At 56.9% G+C, this 21,392-nt stretch overlaps 4 protein-coding genes across 4 annotated transcripts; all 4 read right to left on the bottom strand.

Annotated features, from left to right (window-relative positions):
• Positions 1 to 706: 706 nt before the first annotated feature.
• Positions 707 to 4,178, bottom strand: B0H64DRAFT_446735 (uncharacterized protein; the record flags this gene model as incomplete). Its single annotated transcript, XM_062806943.1, has 4 exons — positions 707 to 1,723; positions 1,781 to 3,506; positions 3,596 to 3,861; positions 3,924 to 4,178. The coding sequence occupies 4 exons, from the start codon at positions 4,176 to 4,178 to the stop codon at positions 707 to 709; spliced, it is 3,264 nt and encodes a 1,087-aa protein (XP_062654438.1).
• A 3,041-nt stretch (positions 4,179 to 7,219) lies between these two features.
• B0H64DRAFT_451487 (polyketide synthase) lies at positions 7,220 to 15,764 on the bottom strand (the record flags this gene model as incomplete). Its single annotated transcript, XM_062807163.1, has 11 exons — positions 7,220 to 8,167; positions 8,229 to 8,706; positions 8,765 to 9,084; positions 9,115 to 12,752; positions 12,811 to 13,269; positions 13,335 to 13,803; positions 13,870 to 13,982; positions 14,077 to 14,290; positions 14,350 to 14,770; positions 14,834 to 15,329; positions 15,731 to 15,764. 11 exons carry the CDS (start codon positions 15,762 to 15,764, stop codon positions 7,220 to 7,222), a joined length of 7,590 nt encoding a protein of 2,529 aa, XP_062654439.1.
• A 1,883-nt stretch (positions 15,765 to 17,647) lies between these two features.
• B0H64DRAFT_436316 (uncharacterized protein) lies at positions 17,648 to 18,746 on the bottom strand (the record flags this gene model as incomplete). Its single annotated transcript, XM_062806186.1, has 1 exon — positions 17,648 to 18,746. The coding sequence occupies exon 1, from the start codon at positions 18,689 to 18,691 to the stop codon at positions 17,648 to 17,650; it is 1,044 nt and encodes a 347-aa protein (XP_062654440.1). The 5' UTR covers positions 18,692 to 18,746.
• Positions 18,747 to 19,291: 545 nt separating this feature from the next.
• On the bottom strand, positions 19,292 to 20,536 carry B0H64DRAFT_436317 (uncharacterized protein; the record flags this gene model as incomplete). The annotated part of the gene is made up of 1 exon (XM_062806187.1): positions 19,292 to 20,536. One exon carries the CDS (start codon positions 20,534 to 20,536, stop codon positions 19,292 to 19,294), a length of 1,245 nt encoding a protein of 414 aa, XP_062654441.1.
• Between the last annotated feature and the right edge of the window lie 856 nt (positions 20,537 to 21,392).

The following is a 21,392-nucleotide window of genomic DNA, read 5'->3' on the forward strand; positions in this document are numbered from 1 at the left end:
AGGTCATCGGGGTGGTGTACTGATACTTGCCTCGGAGGGCGTTGCTGCTTGTTCCCTGCGGCGCGAGTTTGAAGGAAGAGTTGCTGCAGACGCTCGTTGGGGGGGGATGATGATGGTGGAAAAGGGATTGAACGCTTGGGACCAGATGACTCGCCCCCAACGTGCCTTGTCCAGTGTGATTCATGTTGGTGGCAGTGAGCTCGCAACGCGGATAATCCCCCTGTTCGATTGGTTCTCACTTCTGTGCCACATGGGTTCTGAAGGCACAGTGTAATGGTTAATATGCGGGTGACAGTGCGCGAAACCCAACCTGATTCACGGCAGATTGATCACAAAATGTCTGCGGAATAGTTATATTGGATTGCCAGTCTAACTGAGCCGCTATCGAGCTATCTATACTAGTTTCTTCGCTATCCCGAGGTCCGCAGAAACTACGGTCCTCTTCCCCATTTTGTTTACAACACATCGCCCCTGGCCTGCCCGACCCCCAGTGACCAGGGGCCGTCTGCATCCAGACCCCCTTCGTCTCCATGCGTTGTCCCTTTCGGGAACCCTCGACGCTTGCCACCACTGCGCCACCCCCAGCAGTGGTGGGAAATACACTTATGCCATCAACAACCCACATGGCATCACCAACAACCACTTCCGTTCCAACAGCCACCACCACACCAGCCTTCGTCACCAGGGGCTTCCCGCCCCTTTTTAGTCAATCGCGCCCGTTAGCGGCAGCGACCTCGGAGCTCTCATAACCGCTGAGATATTCGCCAAACACGCGCTCCTCGATGTCCAGATCCTTCCAGGCCCTGCCCGTGGATTTGCGCGCCCGTCTCCTAAAGAACACACGCTTGGCCCACTTCCAGGCCTCGACGCCCGCAAAGAACAGGCCGGCGGCGACGAAGACGATGCCCCACTCCCAGCTGATGCCGGTGTGCTTGAAGACGGCGTGGTTGATGACGGGGATGTAAAGGGTGGGGAAGAGGGAGACGAAGCCGAACAGGATGGCCCAGAAGAGGAACTTGTTGCGCCAGACGTCGTGGAACCACTGGGTGAAGTAGAGCTTGCTGCCGGGCTGCATGCGGAAGAAGGAGCGGCGCATATCGACGACCTCCCAGGCGAGGAAGAGCGAGAACCAGGTCAGGCAGGCAAAGGTGGTGGCGCGGGCGCGGAAGACGGTGTCGCACTGCTCGCTGTAGCCGTCGTTGCAGTACTCGCCAAGGTTGCCGTTGCCCCACGCGTAAACACGCAGCACGAAACTGGCCAGGCACAGCGTGGCCACCCACAAGCCGTAGACGACCATATCGACGAGGAACTCGAACGTGAAGATACCCATCTTGAGCGAGTGCGGCGGGCGCCGCATGATATCCGGAACGGCGCGCTCGAAACCCAGACCCATGTCGGGCAAGCCCGATGTGATCATGATGATCCACACAATTTCGACGGGGGCGAGGGGGAAAACGGAGAGCGAAGAGGCGTCCTTGAAAGCAAGACCCACAAGGAGAGTACCGGCCTGGGCAAGGTTTTCGGCCAGCACGTGCAGGACGAACTTCTGGATGTTGTCGAAGATACGGCGGCCTTCTTCGATGGCAGCCACGATGGAGGCGAAGTTATCGTCAGTCAGCACAATGTCGGAGGCGTCCTTGGCCACGTCGGAGCCGGCTTGACCCATGGCAATGCCGACGTCAGCGCGACGCAGGGAGGGGGAGTCATTTACGCCGTCACCCGTCTAGTGGTTCCTAGTTAGCTTTCGTGTTGAAATGTTTGGATTGAGGGGTGAGCTTACCATGGCGACAAATCTCTTGCGACGGTGGAGGGCGTCAATCATGCGCACCTTGGTGCTCGGTGCGCATCGCGCAATCACCAGCGGCAAGACCGGAAGCCCGTCAACCTCGTCGTCGGAAAGAGCGTCGAATGCAGAGGCAGTCATGACCATGGCGCTGGCGATATCGGCGCTGACCCTGTTCATGGCCTTGGGCAGGATGCCCACCTCGATGGCGATCGCCTTGGCCGTTTCCGGGTGGTCACCCGTGAGCATGTGTACCGAAATGCCAGCCTCGTGGCACTCACGCACGGCCGGGGCCGACTCGGGACGGGGTGGGTCGTAGAGTCCAATCAAGCCGAGGAAAGTCAGGTCCTTCTCGATCTCGTTGCGGTCGGTGTCCTCGCTAGCGTTCATGCCGGGGTCCAGCTTCCTGCTCGCGAGTGCCAGGACACGCAGTCCGAGGCCGGCGAACACCTCCATGTTGGCCAGAATCTGCTCCCGGAATTCCTCAGTCATCTCAGCCTCGGCGACCTCACCCTTGGGCACGTCGTCGGTGCAATACTTGGTGCAAACCCGGATAACCCGTTCGACAGCGCCCTTGGTGAAGCCAAAGTGCTCTCCGGTCGTGTTGTGCTTCATGATGACACTCATGCGCTTGACGTCGCTGTCGAATGGAAATTCGGCCACCTCCAGCCACTCCGGGGTATTACCGCCAGTCTCCTTCATGACATCGAGTCTGTTCTTGCCGAAACGGCTGGCGAAGACCTGGATGGCGATCTCAGTGGGGTCACCGCGGGCAACCCAAGCGCCTTCCTTCTCGAAGACGGTGGCGACGTTGGCAAGCGAGGCGACGGTGAGGAATTCCTGCAGACGAGATTTGCTGGAGGCGAGAAGGTCGGCAGGGGCGGAGACGGGAGCCTTTTCACTAGCCCCCTCCTCTTCCTTGTCGGAGCGCGGACCGAAGTTGATGTCGGTCGGCTCGCGGGCCTCAAAGCGGATATCGCCCTGGGTTGGGTTAAAGGGCTCGCTCGAGGTCAGCTCGACGGTATATGTGCCGATGCCGGGAACCCATGCGCCACGGGCAACCATCTTGCCCTGGGTGAGGGTGCCGGTCTTGTCACTGCAGATGTCGGTCACGGCGCCGAGAGCCTCAAGACTCTTGAGGTTGCGGACGATGACGTGGCGTTGCACCATGCGCTTGGTACCGGCGGCCATGGTAATAGTAAGAACGACGACCAGAGAGGCGGGGATCATAGAAAGACCAGTGGCCACGGCGTAGATGATGACTGCTTGCGAAGTGTGGAAGCGGTTGGCACCGAGGACGATGATGGCGCAGACGACGGCAACACCGAACAAGAGCATGGCCAGCTTGCTCAGCTTGCGCTGCAGCGGGGTGCCGACGTTGACGCCCAGGAAACGACCAAGGGCATCGCCCAGGGTGAGAGTGTAAGCTTCCAGGTAACGATGGGGCCCGGCCTTGCCGTTTTCCTTGCGCTTGACGGGGCGCACGCGGCGTTCCTTTTGGTTGAGGGCCGACGCGATGGCGCCGATCTCGGTGAAAGTAGCAGTCGCGAAGACAATTCCTTTGGCGCGGCCTTTGGTTACGGTCGAGCTGCTGTAGGCAACGTTGAGCCGGTCACCGGGTCCGGTGTTGTCCTCGAAGGTGGCATGCTCGCGCTTCCGCACGGGCAGGGATTCACCAGTCAACAGGGCTTCGTCGGTTTCGAAGTTCTTGGCCTCAATGAGTCTGTCTACCCGTCAATGGACACGCCCCCACAATGGTCACAAACGCAAGCAATGGGAAACACAAGCTCGCAGTATGAGATGGGTCCGTACCTGATATCGGCGGGAATCGTGTCGCCCATCTTGACCTCGATCAAATCGCCGGGAACGACTTCACCAGAGGGCACGACCATGGCCTCGCCGTTACGGACGACAGTAGCGGTGGGAGAACTGAGCGAGCGCAAGGAATCCATGGTCTTTTCAGCCGAGTATTCCTGGAAGAAACCGACGACGACGTTGAGCAGGATGACGGCGGCGACGACACCACCCTCGATCCAAGATTGGATACCGAAACTGACGGCCATGGCGAGAATAAGCACCTGTGTTTGGCCAAGATCAGAATCTCCATCATTCCTCAGTGGGAGAAAATGGGCACAGTTACCAAGGTCATGGCATTGGCGATCTGGGCGACAACGATCTTGAGGGGCTGAACACCCTCCTCCTCGCCCAGATCGTTCCGTCCAAATTGTTCAAGTCGGGTCTTGGCCTCGTTCGCGGTCAGCCCAGACAGAACGTCGGCATTCAGCTCTGTGGCCAGTTGCTCGTACGTGAGGGCATGGGCAGGACGGCTCGTGGGCCGGTTGGACTGGCCCGAGACATGCGCGGGCGCAGGCTGCCCGTCATTGCTCGCACCCATCTTGTCAATGGAGTACGCCAATGGCTGGCTCGCAGGTGGGAGGGAGATAAGGAAGGCTGTCGCGCAGTGATGACGATGACGGTTCAACAGTAAGAGGGTCTAGTCTTCTGTCGGAGACTGACTGCCGCGAGCAGGTATCGATGTTTTGGTGGAATGAACGAGCAAGTCCAGCTGGAGCGCCGGATGGGAGGTTTGGGGGGGAACCTGCAGAGTCAAATACCAAGCCAAGCACTGGCAGCTCTCAAGGCTCTCAAACATTCTCGCCGATCGACCCGCAATGTTTCTGGGATAACGACGGACGAGCCTTCTCGTTTGCTGGGCTGGTGAGGAAGGCGAGGATGTGCATCCCTTGGCACCTTGGCGACCTTGGCGAGATGGACCATTGAATGTGCACTTCGGTGTCGTTTCCGTCGCAGTCGGTTGAAGAACGGGAGGGGGGTACGTCGCGCCTGCCGGGTTTCCGGGGTTGGTCGTCGTCGATAACGTTAATTGACCTCTCGGCGTTCGTCATTTCTTTGACATCCATGGTTGCTCGTCTCCCGCTCCCTTTTCCCTTTCTCCTTGAAGCCCTATGATCGAATTATCCAAAATTCAATCCCAATCGATCTCGCACATGGTTCAATTGCTTGTCTCGATCGAAACAGGGGAGTGGCGAGCATGTCGTCATGTTCGGCGCGGGGCAGACCTGGCCACGGCAACCGCAGCCGGCGCAGCAAGGATGCTCTCCGAACAGCCCTGTGCGCCAAGAGCGCCAAGGCCCGGACCAACGCGAGCCCGCAGAGAAGGGGCCAGAGCGAACCCCACGGAAAGCCTCGGAACCACGACGGCGCAGCGTCCAAATAGCGCGCCATCAAAAGTTGGTGGCTGGCCATACTAAACCGTGTTAGTGCTCGCTGCCCCCGTAACAATTCCTCCTCTCCAGTTTTTACTCCACGCCTGTCCTGATTCGGAAGGCATACTTGGCACCACGGACGTCTCCCCCACGTGCGCCCACAAAGACTGCTCTGTGGATTGATTGGGCACTCCGAAAACGCCCCGCGGGGCAACGGCTCTCAAGCATGTCCACCATCAGCTGATGGATCAAAAAGCTGGATGTGCTGACCGGCTAATGCTGGGACTGATATGTAGGAGTTTCTTCCTTCCCGAATGCCTCCCTGTTGCCTGCCATGAAAGCTTGAAAATTTTGCGAGCTTTCCCGCCACGCGACGCAAGGACAATGCGGGCTGCTGCACTGCCAGTTTCCAGTGTCGTTTTGGGGCTTGCTACGGGGGACAGGCAACGGCGGAGGCGATATGTGTTTCGGGGAAGGAGGCACGTGCCTGGAAACAACTCTCGTACAAACTGAAACTGCACTGTCGCGTATACCTTCTCAGAATACATGGGAACCTAGGTGGTGGGAGTTCTGTCTGCAAAACGATGCGATCCCTTTGCAGAGCGCTGTGGAGGTATGTCCAATTGCATCCGTGTTTCAACGCTGGAGTGACCGCCTCGGATTCTCAACAATCCCCAACGTGGGGGCTCACGGGCCGAGGCCCTGCCGACCCCCTTGACAGTCGGTCGCACACCGCCTCGCGTGCCTGCCTGCCTCATTGGCGTTAGGCTGCCAAGCTGCAAGAATGAAGCCGCTTCATCTCGGTATTGGATTGATCGTTCGTTCACCGATAACCGTCCATCCCGCCATCAAGCTTCGCAGATCCCGGCTGCTCGGCTTAAAACGCATGGACGTCTCCCAATCCTTTGCGCGGGCTGCAAATGCATAATTGGGAATTACTTGTAGGTTGGGAATATTCATAGCACCTTCTCCCCGCAGTCGCGGACGAGAACGTCGGCGAGTTTCCTTCTGTGACTGCTGCAGCCAGCGGCAGGAGGAACTCATGCGATCCGAGGCTCGAATTACCCCTCCTTGAAACACACAGCCGGGTTTAATTTATGTCCCGAGTGATCTGGACCGAGCGACTTGGGTCTCAAATCCAAAAAGACCATACTGTGTACTGTGAACCGTGTAAACTTTCCTCGGTACTTGTTCCCTCCCTATCATGGAACGGCGGCGGTAACAAACCATTGCGCGGACCTGTTTGTGTCCACAACGGACGTTACAGTGCGTCACACAGCAACTGCCGGGGGGTTGCAATGCGGTGGCTAGCTTGTCACCTGTTAGGGGTTGTTTCCGGCACAAATGAAACATTGTTTGTTGTGAACAGAATGTGTGAGGCTGGGGAAACAAGCATCAAGACCCAACCAAAGAGCATTCTTCGCCCATCACCACCGGCCGGGACCCACTTGAGCAACAAAGCAAGTCGAAGCGAGAAGAACAACAGCCCGTGCCGTTTGGTGGTTGCGCGAGGATCGCATACGACTACTTAAAAAAGAGGTAACATTTACCGAGTCCGTATCCACGGGGTCCCGCCGTGACAGAGTTACGGATTTGTATGTACATACGAAGTACTTCCAAGCTCTTCCGTCGTCGCACTTAAACCGATACTCAACCATGTCTTCTAGTGCCGCGGCTGGTGTTTCGGAAAGCTTGCTTGGTTTAGATGTTCTGGTCTCACGCAACAACGACAAAGTAGACTTGACAGCTCAGGCACACCGACAGTCTGCATTAGTTCGACAGTCTGCATTCGATCGACTGGAACGAATTACGAGGCAACTGGAGTCTCTGGACTCTACCGCTTCTACGGAGAACCTCCAGGACTACGTCAGTTCCTTGAGACAGCGGAATGCTCTGTTAGAGGAGACAATTGAAATTATACGCGGCCTGTTGCAAGGCCAGGTCCGCCGGCTAAAGGATATTCCCAACGCCACGGCCGAGCCCTGCTTTAGTGTTAGCGTAAACGGTGACACGAGGAACTCGGGAGAAGAAAACAGTATCGAAACCGAGAATCCGTCGAACCCGTAGAGAGGATACGAGATCTCCGTAAGAAAACAATGCTTTCATATTAGGTTTACAAAGGTACACACAACCATGTGATCCATCAACTACCTACTACCTACCTTGCTCACAGCAACAATAAAACAACCACCACAACGATAACCATTAGTTACTCCTTTGCCAGTTTTTCCACCAGCTTTCCCGCCACCACCCCGCCCAGCTGAATCAACGACCCCGATCCCATGATTTCCAAAACACTAATCACTATGCCAAATACCCGCCTCAACCACCTCCTCAGCTCAATCGCCATCAGCGAGTCCAGCCCGATCTGCGCCAGCGTTAAGCGTGTATCGACTTCCTCGCCATCAGCCACCGGCTTCAAGATCAGTTCGTAGATCTTCTCCCCGATCACACGCGCCAGAAACGCAACGCTCTCAGGGTCTGCCAGACGGCTCTTGTACCCCTCCCCGTCGGAACTAACGATGGTGTCGAGGAACAGGGCAAGCCGATTGGCCCCGGCCGAGGATGTCTTGTGTTCCTCATCCGGCCGAATGTTGTGATAACTGCCCATGCGCCGGTCGCGGCGCCAGTTGACCCGGCTGTTGGGGTCGTCGAGGTGTAAGTCTGAGGACGACCTCAGGCCCATGACGACTTGGCTGGGATTTTCCCATGACTGGAGAGCCGGGGGGTTAGGTGGGATGCTAGTAGCCTCTGTTCCCACGGTGATGTCGCTCTTTGTTTCTGCCTCCAAAATGTTGTGCTTGACAAAATCAAGGAACTCGTGCTCCCCGAGCGTGTACAACCCTTGCGCCTTGATGCTCCGGCGTGCGTGCGCATTCTCGGCGACGTACCCCACGCCGCTGATAGGGCAGATGTTGAGAACGGTGGCCGGAAGTCCGAGCGAGTGCCGGTACTGACAGAAGGCCTCGAGGAAAATGCAGCCTGCCGAGTAGTTGCCCTGCCCGGCCTCGTCGACGACTGTCACCATCGAGCTGGCCATCCAGAAAAGGTCTAGCGGTTGGTCGGCCAACACGTCGTGCAGGTTCCACGTCCCGCGGACCTTGGGGCCGACGGTTGCGTTCCACTGAGGCCATTTCATATCCAGAAGTGGCGCGTCCTAAAGGCGCGTTAGCCAACCTGACCATATCGAATACTCCGTGGGACGAAAGGATACTCACGTTCATGACCATGGCAAGTTGGAAGACACCCCTGATCGCCCTCCCGGAGCGCGAAACTGCCGCCTCAATGTCTTCTTTATTCTTCACACTTCCTGTCACGGCACTGACTGAACAACCCATGGCTCGAAGTTCCTCGAAGAGAGCCTTGCTTTCGGGGCTTGTCCCGGCACTCCTTGAGAGGAAGGTCAAGTTCCTAGCGCCGTTCTCCACTAGCCAGGTAGACATGGAGGCCCCAAGGCCTTTCGTTCCTCCAACCAGAAGGTACGTGGCTTCCGGGTCTAGGGTGACTGACCTGGTCAGCGGGAGCGAGTTGAGACTGGATGCGTCCTCCGGCATGTTGACAACGACTTTGCCAATATGGCCCGCGTTCTGGAGGTGCCGGAAGGCCTGTTCGACCTCGTCCGCCTTGAAGTACGAGACAGGTTGCGGCAGACGCAGCCGACCCTCTTCATACATCTCGACATACTGAGTAAGTAGCCTAATGCCACGCAGTTAGCACCCGTGCAAGACGCAAAGGACAAACAAAGTCCACTTACTCGGTGACCTTCTCCGGCCTCTCCGTCAAGTACTGAAACAGATCAACCCCAGCATACGTCCTGTTCGCCAAAAACGGCGCCATATCCAGCCTCCCCGCCCCAACCAAATCCCGCTTCCCCAACTCCACCAACATGCCATACTTGGCCACACACCCCCAACTCGCGTGCAACAACTCCCCAGAAAGCGAATTCAGCACCAAATCCACCCCCTTCCCCCCCGTCTCCCTCAACACCCCCTCCCGAAACCCGCCATCCCGCGACCCAAACACCCTCTCCCTCCTCACCCCCCACTCCCCGCCAACCAACACCGCAACCTTCTCCTCACTCCCCACCGTCGCATACACATCCACCCCGCCCACCGCCCGACAAACCTCCAACGCCGCCAACCCCACGCCCCCACAAGCCGAGTGCACCAGCACCGACATCCCCGGCCTCAACCGCCCCACCCCCAGCAAAGCATGCATCGCCGTGCCGAAACACACCGGCGCGGCAGCCGCCGCCGCCAGCGGCATGTTGTCGGGGATGCGCACGACCAGCGCCGCGGGGACGCACAGGGTGGTGGTGAGCGTGCTGCGCGGCGAGAGGAGGATGACGCGGTCGCCGGGGCGGAAGCGGGTGGAGGCGGTGTGGGTGATGGTGCCGGAGGCTTCGTAGCCGAGTTGGGCTGGGGTGGTGGGGTCTGTGTTGTTTGGGATGGCGCCGGTGGCGATGAGGATGTCGCGGAAGTTGAGGGCCGCGGAGTGGATTTGGATGAGGACGTGGTCTGAGGGGAGGGGGATTTGGAGGGGGGTGGTGGTCCAGGTTAGGGAGGGGAGGTGGCCGGGGTGGGGGATGCGGAGGGTTTTGGTGGTTTCGGTGGAAGTGGTGGTTGTGGTGGTGGCAGGAGGGAGAGATTGCTCGTCGGTGAGGCTGAAGGGGTGGTATCGGCTGAGGAGGACGGTGCCGTTGTCGATGGCGAACTCGCGGTCGGCGTTGAGGATATCGCCGTCTTGTGAGCATTGGACCTTCTTGATGAAAACCTCGGAGATGAGGTGGGCAGCGCCATTCCCTTCACGCTCGTAATCGAGCTCGAGGGTGCACAGAAGGAGGCCTAGCTCAGCGCGGATGGTGCGCATAACGCCGAGAGCCTGGGCACCGTGCGGGTCGCGGCACTTGACTTGGAAGGGAGGAGTGAGCCACAAGATGCGGCTGTCTTTATCCTTGAGATGGCGGAGTAGGGCTTGGAAGGCGGTAAAGTCCGTCTCGGTAAGAAACCCTTGGTCGAAGAACCGTGTCTCGAGGTCGATACAAGAAATGATGTCTTGTCCTGTGGGAGGGAGGTCTCCCAAGCGACATGGTGTGACATCCCAACCTTCACCCCTGAGCCCGGCGATGAGAGATGCTCCAGGGCCGTCGACAGGATCCCGACAAAGAACCGTCATCTTTTTGTTGAGTGCCGTCGTCTCCTCAATCTTCGGCCTCGACACCATGACAACGGACATCTGCCACGGCATCTCTCCGTCCGCCACGACAGAATCCACCCCCGTGAATCCGGCGGCCTTGAGCTCCGTATCCCACCGCTCTGGCAGGACATACGGCTCCCAGACCCGCCCATCCTCCTCCCCAAGCCACCATCCGCTAAAGTTCCCAAAGATAAACGTCGGCATCCTCATCACCGTCGACAGCTCCAACAACAACAACATCCCATCATCCTTCAGCAGCGGCCGCAAGTTCGCCAGCGTCTCCCTCAAGCACGGCGTAGCATGCACCACATTGGGCGCCACCACCAGATCATACGACCCAGCCACAAACCCCTGCTCGACCGCATCCCTCGAAATATCCAACGCCCGAAACTCCATATTCGGCGCCCCCTCAAACCGCTTCCTCGCCTGCGGGAAAAACCCCGCCGACACATCCGTAAACATATACTCAGCATACCCCGGGACACCACCACCACCCCCCTTCCCCATTTCATCGCCAACCAACCCCCTCAACAACAACTCGGTCGTCCCGCCCGTCCCGGCCCCGACCTCCAACACCCTCAGATCCGGCCGCGCATGCGCCAGCAGCCGCACGAACCCGCCATAGTCAAAGGCATCCGCGTTATAGATCTCCGCCAGCAAATCATCCTGCATCAGCAGGTCCAGCGTGTCGCGCTCGCCCGTGAACAGCGCCGCCGCGTGGTCGCTGATGCGCTTCAGGCCGCGCGCGCCCGCGTGGTTGCCGCCGCCGCCGCCGTCGGGGAGGGAGAGGATTTGGGCGTAGGTGCTTTCGAGGAGGGCGCGGCGTTCCGAGGGGGAGAGGGTGGTGTAGTGGGCGGCGTCGGGGATGAGCGGGTGGGTGTTGGTTTGGGCTTGGGTGAGTTGCTGGGTGAGCCAGGCGAGGTATTTGGTGTGGTGCGGGTGGGTGGGGGTGAGGGGGGTGAGTTGGGAAGCGGATTCGAGGATGCAGAGGAGGGTGAGGGTTTCGTTGAGGGAGCGTTCGGTCTGGTTGGAGGGGGGAGGTTGGATGAGGGTGGGGAGGGGCGCGAAGTCGAAGTCGGGGAGCCAGTGCAGGCGGGCGGCCGCGTGGATGTCGACGGGGTCGTTGTCGCGGGCTGGGTTCTCCGAGTCGTTGTCTAGCGGTGTTACTTGGAGTCCGGAAATGCGGAGGGCGACCCGGTTGTCGTCCGTCACGCACTCCACGCTGGCGGAGGCAAGCTCCTGAGTGGGGATGACTGCCTTGGTTTGCATACTGGTCGAGCCGTGGGCGATCTCGATGCTCTCGATGAGGGTAGGGACTACTAGCTGGCGTAAATTCCGGCATAGGCCCCGCACGTTGGCCAGAAGCAGCAGTTGAATGCATGCGTCGATGGATGCCGGATGTAAGGGACCGGGAAACGGCTGTCTCGTTTCCGTGCTAGGCTCGAGCACCTTCGCCTGGGCAATGCCCTCCGTTGCAGAAGTTGAGATATCGGCCAGGCGCTGAAACTCGGGCCCAAACGGGAGGCCTGCGCGCGACAGCGCGTCGTAGAAGCGGGTGTTGTTTACCAGTCGAGGCAGGGGGTCGTCACGAGCCGTGAGGTGCGGTAAGGATGGCTGGAGCAGGGCTGTTGCTTGCCCCTCGCAATGCTTCACCCAAGTGGATCCAGTGTACGAGGCTATGACAAAGTCAAACCACGTCGACTCATCCGTATCCGTGAGTCTCTGTTGGCGTAGTGCCGTTACCATTTCCACCGGCTCCGTGTCCGTCAGCACGAGAGCCGTACGGGCAACGACGTGACGCAGACGATACCCCAGCTCACTGCCCGCCATCTGGCGAACCGACTCACCCGCTATGGCCACATAGCCAGCAAAGGGGAAAACAACATCCTGCCGCACTTTGTGGTCATTGAGCCAAGGGACATGCTCCAAGTTTAGCACGTTGCGCCATTGCGGCGCCGTGTCGGGCGTCTCGACCACGCGGGTACCGAGAAGGCAATGCTGTGGAAAGCGGCGGGTTCTCCAGGCTTTTGACAGACGATTTTCGTACCAGAAGGGGCCGGCGCTGTGGTCCCAGGAGTAAGTCGGTAGCCCAGCAAGAGCCTTGCTGCCGGGCGGGAAAAGGGGCTCCCAGTTGATGGAGACAGACTCTTGGTAGAGGCTTCCTAAGGCGGATAGGAAACTAACTGCGCTGTCCTTGCCCCGAATTTGGGATGGGATGTATTTGCATGGTTGAGAGGCAGCTTCGCAAATTTGGCGGAGCGGTCCGGCCAGTGCTGAATGTGGCCCAATCTCGAGAAAGATACTTGAGGGGTTAGTATCCCTGTTGTGGGCAAGAAGGTTTGACACGGCGTCGCTAAACCGGACAGGGGAGACTAAGTTGATGACCCAGTAGTAAGGAGAAGCAAGGGGTGTCCCGTTTCTAATCGGTTTCGTTGTAACACTGGAGAAGAATATGGCGCCCGGCACATCCTGGTCGATATCCGAAGACAGGTGGTCCTCGCCATGGAGGAGGTCGAGATACTCGGCTGCAAGGGCAGCCATGTGGTCTGAAAGCTTGTCAACCACCACAAGCGGCACAAGAGATGACGGAGGGGGGGCACTCACGTGAATGGTAAGCCACGTCGACTTTCAATGCTCGAGCCAGGACTTCGGGATACTCCGTGAGAATGGATGCCAAAGTCTGTTGGACCGCTTTGCTATCTCCAGAAATGGTCGTGCTCGACGGACTGTTCTCGCAGGCCACACAAACGCCAGGTTGCAGAAAACGCGAGACATCCGCAGCTCCCAGGCCCACGGCTGCCATAGCCCCCCCTGGAAGCGCCGAGTTCCCGTGGGAGCTGACATAGCCCCGGTAATAGGCAAGCGTGATGGCGTATTCTAGTGATATGTACCCAGAGGCATACGCAGCTGCGATCTCACCGCTTGAGTGGCCCGCGACAGCAGACGGAATGATGTCGAGACGCTCAAGCTGGCGCACCAGGGCGATCTGCAGCGCGGTAGACAGGGGCTGTGCTAGCTCTGCGCGGTGAATTTGGCTTGCCCCTTCAGGCTTCAGGAGTTCGTCTGCTTGAAGGTTAGGAGTGGTGAAAGGGGACATTCGTTGGGTTCAACAACATGGCTGGACGTACCGAGGATTGACCATTCGGGAGGGATTCGTAGCCCCTGAAGAGTCTCGTCCATACGCATGATATCCTGTCGAAACGAGGGGCTCATTTGTATGAGCTCCCTACCCATCCGAGGCCATTGCGCCCCCTGTCCGCTGAAGATCATGGTAATCCCAGGGGCAGATCCTACTGCCTTGGTTTGCGCAGAGGTCTCGCAAACCTTCCCGTCCTGAACGATGGCAAAGGCTTTAAGTGGGAGGTGTTCCCGATGGAGGGCAAGCGTGTAAGCGGCATCGCTGCAACGGTCGGAATGTTCAGCCGTGTATTCTCCAAAGGAATCGATTTGTCTGCGCAGCGATAATGATGAGTTGGCGGAGAAAAGGAGCAAATTAGGCCGAGACACCGCATTCACGCTGTGGCCGTTCACCCCATTGACCGCCCTGATAGCCAGACCAAGCGTGTTTAAATATTGGGGTGACGAATCAACAATGGCCTGGTGTTCCGAATTAGTATTGAAGACACAATTTGTAGGCCCAAGCAAGCAGGGTCGAGGACTTACATGTGCATTTGAGCCTCCGATGCCAAACGAATTGACGCTGATTCTCTCGGCACGACCCTTGGGAAAGGCGGTCGGCGCCAGGGGTACTACCAGCTTCTTCTCCACAAAAGGAACTGCAGAGAGGGAGAAGTGGGTTAGGAAGGCCGTCATGGATGTTATAAATGGAAATTAGTTCGAGGGAGGTGGGTTAGTAGTAACAGTACGTACTTTGTGGGTTAGGCTTCTGGAATTTTATGTTCGGGAGGATGGTGCGGTGCTCCAGCGCAAGGACGGCTTTGATGAGGCTTGTGAGGCCGGAGGAGCCTTCCGAGTGGCCGACGTTGGGTTTTACCGAGCCAATGTACACGCCGTTGTTGCCAAACACATTACCAACTGCTCGTGTCTCTGTCGGGTCACCTACCGGGGTCCCGGTTCCATGGCACTGGGGCATCAGAAATGTTAGGAGTAACTCATGGAACAAAGGTTCAGGGTGGAACGTACCTCAACGAATGCGGTTTCGGACGGGTCTAGGTGGGCTTGCTGGTAGACCTGCCGCATGAGAGCTTCGTGAGCGTCGCCATTGGGGCTCGTAAGACCCTGGCTTCGACCATCGTTGTTGGAACCGGTGTTACGAATCACGGCTCGGATCGGGTTTCCGTCACGCAGAGCATCGCCAAGGCGCTTGATGTAGACGGCCGTGATGCCCTCGGCCCGGGCAAAGCCGTTCGCAGTAGCATCAAAGGTCTTGCAAGAGGCATCAGGAGAGAGGACACCCTCGTTAAAGAATACGGCCGTAGTAGTCGGAGTCATGATAAGACTGGTGCCACAAACAACAGCGGCCGAGGTATCTCTGGATTGTATTGCCCGGCAGGCGTCGTGGAGCGCCACAAGTGAGGCAGAGCAGCCGGTCTTGACGACCAAGCTAGATGGGTAGAGAGGGCCAAGTCAGAACCAAGAGCCAGGTGGAGACGCAGACGGTGCTCACCTTGGACCACGCAAGTCAAATTCGTACGAGACGCGGTTAGCCAGAACAAGGTCTCCGGACCCCATCATCGAATAGTTGCCCATGCTCTGCACATCCTTTGTCGTCATCTCATACCAGTCTTGGCCAAAGGTGCCGACGTAGCATCCGATGGCCTGGCCGCGGTAGTTGACCTCGCCAGCATCCTCGAACGCCTCTCGGACGACTTCGAGAAGCAGCCGCTGCTGTGGGTCGCAACGCTCAATCTCACTCTTGGACATGGAAAAGAAGGACGTGTCGAGGCGAGCAAGGTCGTCGTCAAGAAAATAGCCGTGTCTGGTAGGGATGGCTCCTTGACCAGACAGCGAAACATCGAAACCATCGATGGCAAATCGACTGTCAGGTATCTCGCTTCGGGCATCCTTGCCGTTGATTAGAAGATCCCAGAAATCCTCTCCGTCCTGAATCCCGCCGGGGAGACGAAGACCGATGCCGCAAATTGCAATAGGTTCGGGTATACCTGCTCCAGGTTCATGCGGTAGAGTCGAATCGGCAGCCGAGTTCCGGTTGATTTTGTTCAAGGGAGTGCCAGTAGAGGCAGGGCCATTGGAGTAGGATCCATTGGATGGGATGGCCATGGTTGCGATGATACGGAAAAGGAATTTAATAATTTGAGTAGGGAACAGTTGGTTTCGTTGGAGAGTGGGCGGGTGAAGTGCGTGAATAGGATACAAAATGGATTCACTCAAATGTACCTACACAGCTGGGTTTATATACCCTAACTCTCTTTCCATCTCAAGTCTCACGCGGCCATGTGAGCCTCAAGGAGGTGGCTACCCGTTAATCCATACCCGTTACTTGCAACACTCTCAAGTCATTGCCCTTGATGAGCTCGGCAGCCTCCCTGTGCCCGGTGCGTACGCTGAAGCTCAGCCGCGTCTGGGGGGTCCGACATGTTTCGGTTTCCACCACTCTGGGGCTCAACAGGCCTCTCGGTCAACAAGTAAGCTCTCGTAATAATCAACGGGGACTGATACACTTCCTTGTTTATCGCCCTCTTTTCGCTCTGTTTGCCACGGATACCCCGTTCTGAGATTTCCTTTACGTATTTCCACTCCTTCGCGTCCCTTAGTGAATTGCTTTAGCTTTGTGCCCGTATCTAACCGCTACCGCATCTAACCATCACGTTGATCTGCTCGTGTCTCTTTCACAGAAACCCATGCGTACACCATCACGGCCAAGTACAGTTGCCCACTCCCAACCCTCAGTCACAACGACGCTAAATAATACCAGAGGGCTCCGAGCTGCTTGGCAACCATGCGCGGTGCGCGACCATTCCTCTCTCAGACGCCCCCACAGGAGCAAACCGTAAATGGGGCCAACAGCATTGTCACGCTGCGTTAGCTTTGGTAAGTCACCAACTGGTCTCCCTACCGAGTGGGCGTGACCCTAAGCCCTAAGGTACTGTGATGGGGCTGTTCCACGCGGAGAGACGACTCACGGGACACTCACGAATGTCGTGCTATATCATCATGGACTGGATTTCCCGGCTTGAAAATGAACTACTTAAGTTATAGCACGAACACGGCCCCTTCATTGGTAAGGCTGCACCCCCACGTCACCGGAGCAAAACTACCGAGACTCGCCGAGAAGCTGGGGCTCCCCGAGTGCGTCGGCCATGTACATGCTGTGATATTTACCTCCAATATTTACTTCAATATTCGAACCGCGAGTCATGTAATCCGTATTCAGGTTTATTTCAACAACCATCCTTCTTTGGGAATGTGTGGTTGGAACTCGGCGCGGTGTCAACACCCCTTGGCTGACCCTTGCCACAAGCTCATGCCCCATGCGAGTTATGGTCCTCCCAAAACAGCACCTCCGAACCTCCGCGTCCCCAGATTGAACGTGCAACAGCGTTTGATACCAGATTCGATTCCTGTCCCACCCAGTTTTCTTCCCGAGCCTTGCTCCTCCCCGCCCACACAGCCCACCAACACACGCAGGCTTGATCAGTCCCCGTCATTTTGTTTGTCCTCCCGCTACACTCCCATTCGCTCCCGCCCTCGAAACTCTCAGGGAAGTCCCACCTTCTCCAGTCCCCCACCGACTCCAGATAACGCTCAGTCCCTTTCCGGGCCTCACACATGCATATCAGCGCTCCAATCCACTAAACCCGGCACTTCAAGTTCATCCCCAGGACTGATGCGTCTCTGTACCTGCTGGCCTCGCCCCCCACCACACACTCGTTGACAGGCTGGAATGCGATGCTTATTGGCTCATTGGATGTGACGCGGTGTGGCAAACTTAACGGCCAGGCTAGCTTCAAGCTTCATCATGTCTCGGTTCGAGGAGGGAGTCGGGGGCTTGAACCGAGACCTCGGGACCACCGAAATCCTGGGGAAGATGACAAGTTCAGGGAATTCCAACCCAGAGCGCGACCAGCAGGGAGCAGCCTTCCCAGTAATTGGCTTATCTGTGGGTAGTTTACGACCTCGGAGACTCGAGCGGGGAGGGGGGAGGTGCTTGATGCCTTTCCTTGTCAACCACACACCTGTAACGTCACACCGAAGCCTACGAAGATTCACGCCAAATATGAGCAGACCTCGCGCTGGTGAACGAGTTAATCAATGTGCAGTGAAGTCTCGCTTGGTTAAGGGTTCATATTGTCGACACGTCTATACTCGTCCATGTGCTGCTGACCGTTCTCACAAGTTCGGTTTCTATGAATTGTTCCTTTCTCTCTCTGAGCTCACTAACCGTTTCCCACAGACGCTCATTTCCGCCATCCCAGGCCACCCGAGTAAGAGCCTCTCTCTTTTCCCGCCTGTTCCTCACCTATTGTTTGGAATGCGGAATACAAGCGAGGACCTTGACAGCAGGGAGAGTATCTCCAGGCCTGGCCCACTCCTCGAATCCCTCTTTTATGTACTCAACTTGAGCGAACACACCAGGAGACGGGCTCCAAGTATCCCCGTCCTCCTCAGTAACCTCATAGAAAGTAGCGTCATACCCCTCAATCTTTAATGTCGACTCTGGAGGGCTTGGGAACCCGACTTGGAGTGATATTGACTCATCAATCATGTAAAGCTCCTTCAGGTTCGGAAAGTTAAAGGGCCACAGGTCTTCGAGGCCGGCCCAAGTCCTGTAAGACTTATTACCACGGAGAGTCGCCACCGCATAGAAAAACGCGACTCTTTCCATAGCTGCGAGCTCCGGGCAGGAATCCCCCAGCGGGGCGCACCGGGCCGGGTCCATTGCTATCTTCACTCTGGAGTGCGCGTACCAGCCAGACTCATTGTCAATGGTGACGTAGGCCACTTGCCGCTTCGACTCTTTGTCGGCCGTAAAGAATGGCTCGCCCGCCGCTGGGCGTATTTGCGGACGTGACCAGGGCGACCCGTGGTCGGTAAAAGTCCGAAGACACACGACGGTTTTTCTGGGATCCCACATCGCAATTATGTCGGCCACGCCTCCTGTATGGAAACGTTCCAGGCTCTGACGAGCCTCCAGACAGACCGAAGCAATTTCACCGAGTTGCCAGTAGGCCGAAAATTGGGATGCGGCTCTCTCCTTGGGCAAGGTAACCCCAACCAGGGATGCACGGTGATTGCGAGCTGCGACCAGTTCTGCTTCCTTTACCACCAGGTCCTTCGCCTCATCCGGTAGGGACTCCCAGTCCGGACCTTTAGCCTCTATCGCCTTTTGGGAAGCTTCAGCGACCAAACGACGTTCGTCATCCAGGCACAAGTTTTGTCGAACCAAATCCAGCATCAGCATTGACGGGCCTGCTATAACGACTTTCATGCATTGTCTCCAAATTTCCTGTTGGATATTTACGGGGAGAGTTTTAAACCGGGGAAAGGTCTGCCCGGGTGCCATGATAAGAAATGGGAGTGTTGTGCGTGGTTGTAGTTGTACTTAGCAAGCTGGACCCTGTGGGGTTTTCAGATACTAATTCGTATTTGATCAGGGGAGGAAAGACTATTTAATATAGCTAGTAGAGCAGATGGATTGATGACACCCCTGGGCAGGTACTTAAGGAACCATGCAGCAGAACAGGGTTTGTGCAACGTGTGGCGCAAGTGGTAGCCCTCTGTGCCGCCCTGACATAGACGAAAAAGAAGATAATAGAGGATTTGTAGACGAATGCGTAGCATGTTCTCCCAACAGACCTATCCCAGAAATGCGCTGGAAGCAAAGAAGTGGGTGAAATCGTCACGTTAATACATCATCTCGCGAACCAAGCATTGTTATGATATGTAGGTACCTAGGTAACCAAATTCACCCCTGGTGGCCCAGGCTCGTTGCGAGAAAGAACGGGAATGGAACGGAATATTAGGGTCAGCTTGGGCTCTCAAGAACTAATAAATGGAAACCCCAGCTACGTAACTATTATAAGATACCTATATATTTAGTCCTATTGAAACATAAATTCAAACCTAACACCCCTCGACAACCCGAACATGTCCCGTCATAGACTCAACCCTGTCGAGGTAGGGCTGATCCTAACAGTGCTGCAGCCGCAAAGAGGGCACCCGCAATCGTGAGATAAGCATTGCCTTCTTCAGTTCCTGGTAGAGGGTCTTCAAGCATCTTGGTGAGTGCGCGTAGAGGATCCCAGTCAGGTACGCAAGCGAGGACCTTTACTTGGATGTTCCCCTCTGCCTGAGTTTCCTTCTTAGCTTTGGACAGCAGTGTTTCCAGACAATGAGCCCATGCAAACACGTCCACTTGGTGCGCTACCAACAGAGGGACCGACCAGTCATCAGTCTGTGAAAGATCTATGGCATAGAAAGAAGCTTGATCCCCACGAAACTTGACCTCGCTGCCAGGTGGCACAAAGGACTTCCTCGGCATCACCGATGGGTCAAGCAAGTACAGGGTATGCAACTTGGGGTGCCGGCTCACCAAGTCCTTCAGCTGCTTCTGGAAGTCTTCACAGGCCGGTGTGTCCCCCAAGCGCTCCTTCGAAGCGTGGATCTTCGGACAAAACCCAGACGACCACATGACGGCCAACTCCTCGCAGTGCGCGGTACCAGTAACCAAGCCCGAGTACCCTCTCACCATCCCGGAACTCCCGCGCTGGCAGGCAACGGGACCGTCCTCCAGGCTCAGCGCGTCCGCCAGGTCCAGACTCGGAACCAGCCTGGGGTGGCTGCACGGCTCCGTCCTCGCGGCGTTGGAGGAATCGACATCCCAAAAGCAGCACAACCCCTTATCCAAATCCACCCACTCCTCCGGCTCACCCAGCCGCCACTTCAAGCGGCGGAGCTCCCTCGCGGCCTCGGCCGCCACCAGCACGCCGCTGTCGTGGCCCGACACGCCCAGCGCGGTCCCGGAGCCCCCGCCGCGCGGGGGGTCCTGGAAGTCGATCTGCGCGCGGCGGACCATGGCGACCTTTTCCCGGCAGGCGGCGGCGGCGTCGCGCTCCAGGTGGTCGAGCAGCGGGCTCTCCCACCAGTCGGGGTCCGTGGCCGTCTGGGCCAGGTGCATGGGCACGGAGCTGTAGAAGTCTATGAGGCGCTGGTCCACGGAGAGGGTCTTGAAGGGCCGGATGTGCATGGGGCGGGGCGCGTTGGGGGTGGTGGTGGTCGGTGATGGGGCCAGGGGGGCGAGGAGGGCGATGGTCCAGATTTGTTCGCGGATCTCGGCGGGGAGGGCGGGGAATTGGGGGAATTGGGTGGGCTTTTCGTGGCTGGTGGTGGTGGTGGTGGTGGGTTCCATGGTCTTGGTTGGGTGTACTGTTGAACTGTGTTGGATTGTGTTGGATTGTGCTAGATGATGTTGGATAGTGTTGTCCTAGTTTAGGTGGGTTGTGTTGGCTTTGGTAGTCGAGATTGTTTGGGAACTTGAGGATTGATCGTGATTTCATGGCGTTGGAAAGGGGGTGTTATATGCGACCAGCTTTACACAAAGGGTTTGTTAGCATTGTGTGAAACAAAGATGGCATTTGGGAAATTTTGTTGTTTGGTTTGTCCTTCAAACCTGGAATCAACAAAGCAAGAGAAGACGGTCACAGCACTCAACCTACCAAGGGAGGAAAAGGGCGAATGCCGGGGTTGTATCTGAACTTGGAACGAGAAGATTGTGATAATAGCAGCAAGATGCCGGCGAGAGAAAGATGGTCAGGAGGTCTCCAACCAAACATTACATATAAGTGGGTAGCTTGAAGGTTACCACTCGCGTTGTTGTTCGCCTCATCGCTCCTTGTCGGTAGCAGTTGGTTTTAATTTTCGAGATGCATCATCCGAGGCTCATTAACACGGAAAGAGAAAGTTAGAACGAAGCTACGGGCTTTTGTTTGTCTTTCACTTAACGTGGAGAACTTAGATTGACCAGAAACTATAATTACCTACCTAGATATACCCCGGAGCAAAGCAGGGTGGATGCCATGTGTCACTCAATTCAACTTGAGAAGTCTGTTAATGGTCTTAAGCCCGAAAGCAGGGTGGCGGTTGAACAGTGGCTATATCACAAGAGGTATAAGGTACCTAATCATTTTCCTTCCGGATCAAAAGTAGAGTCATACATCGATTAACCATATTCACAGTTCGTCTCCTGTTATCCTACAGATTGTTAG

This window comes from Chaetomium fimeti, assembly GCF_033439085.1.
Source record: "Chaetomium fimeti strain CBS 168.71 chromosome Unknown B0H64scaffold_11, whole genome shotgun sequence".
NCBI classification, from domain to species: domain Eukaryota; kingdom Fungi; phylum Ascomycota; class Sordariomycetes; order Sordariales; family Chaetomiaceae; genus Chaetomium; species Chaetomium fimeti.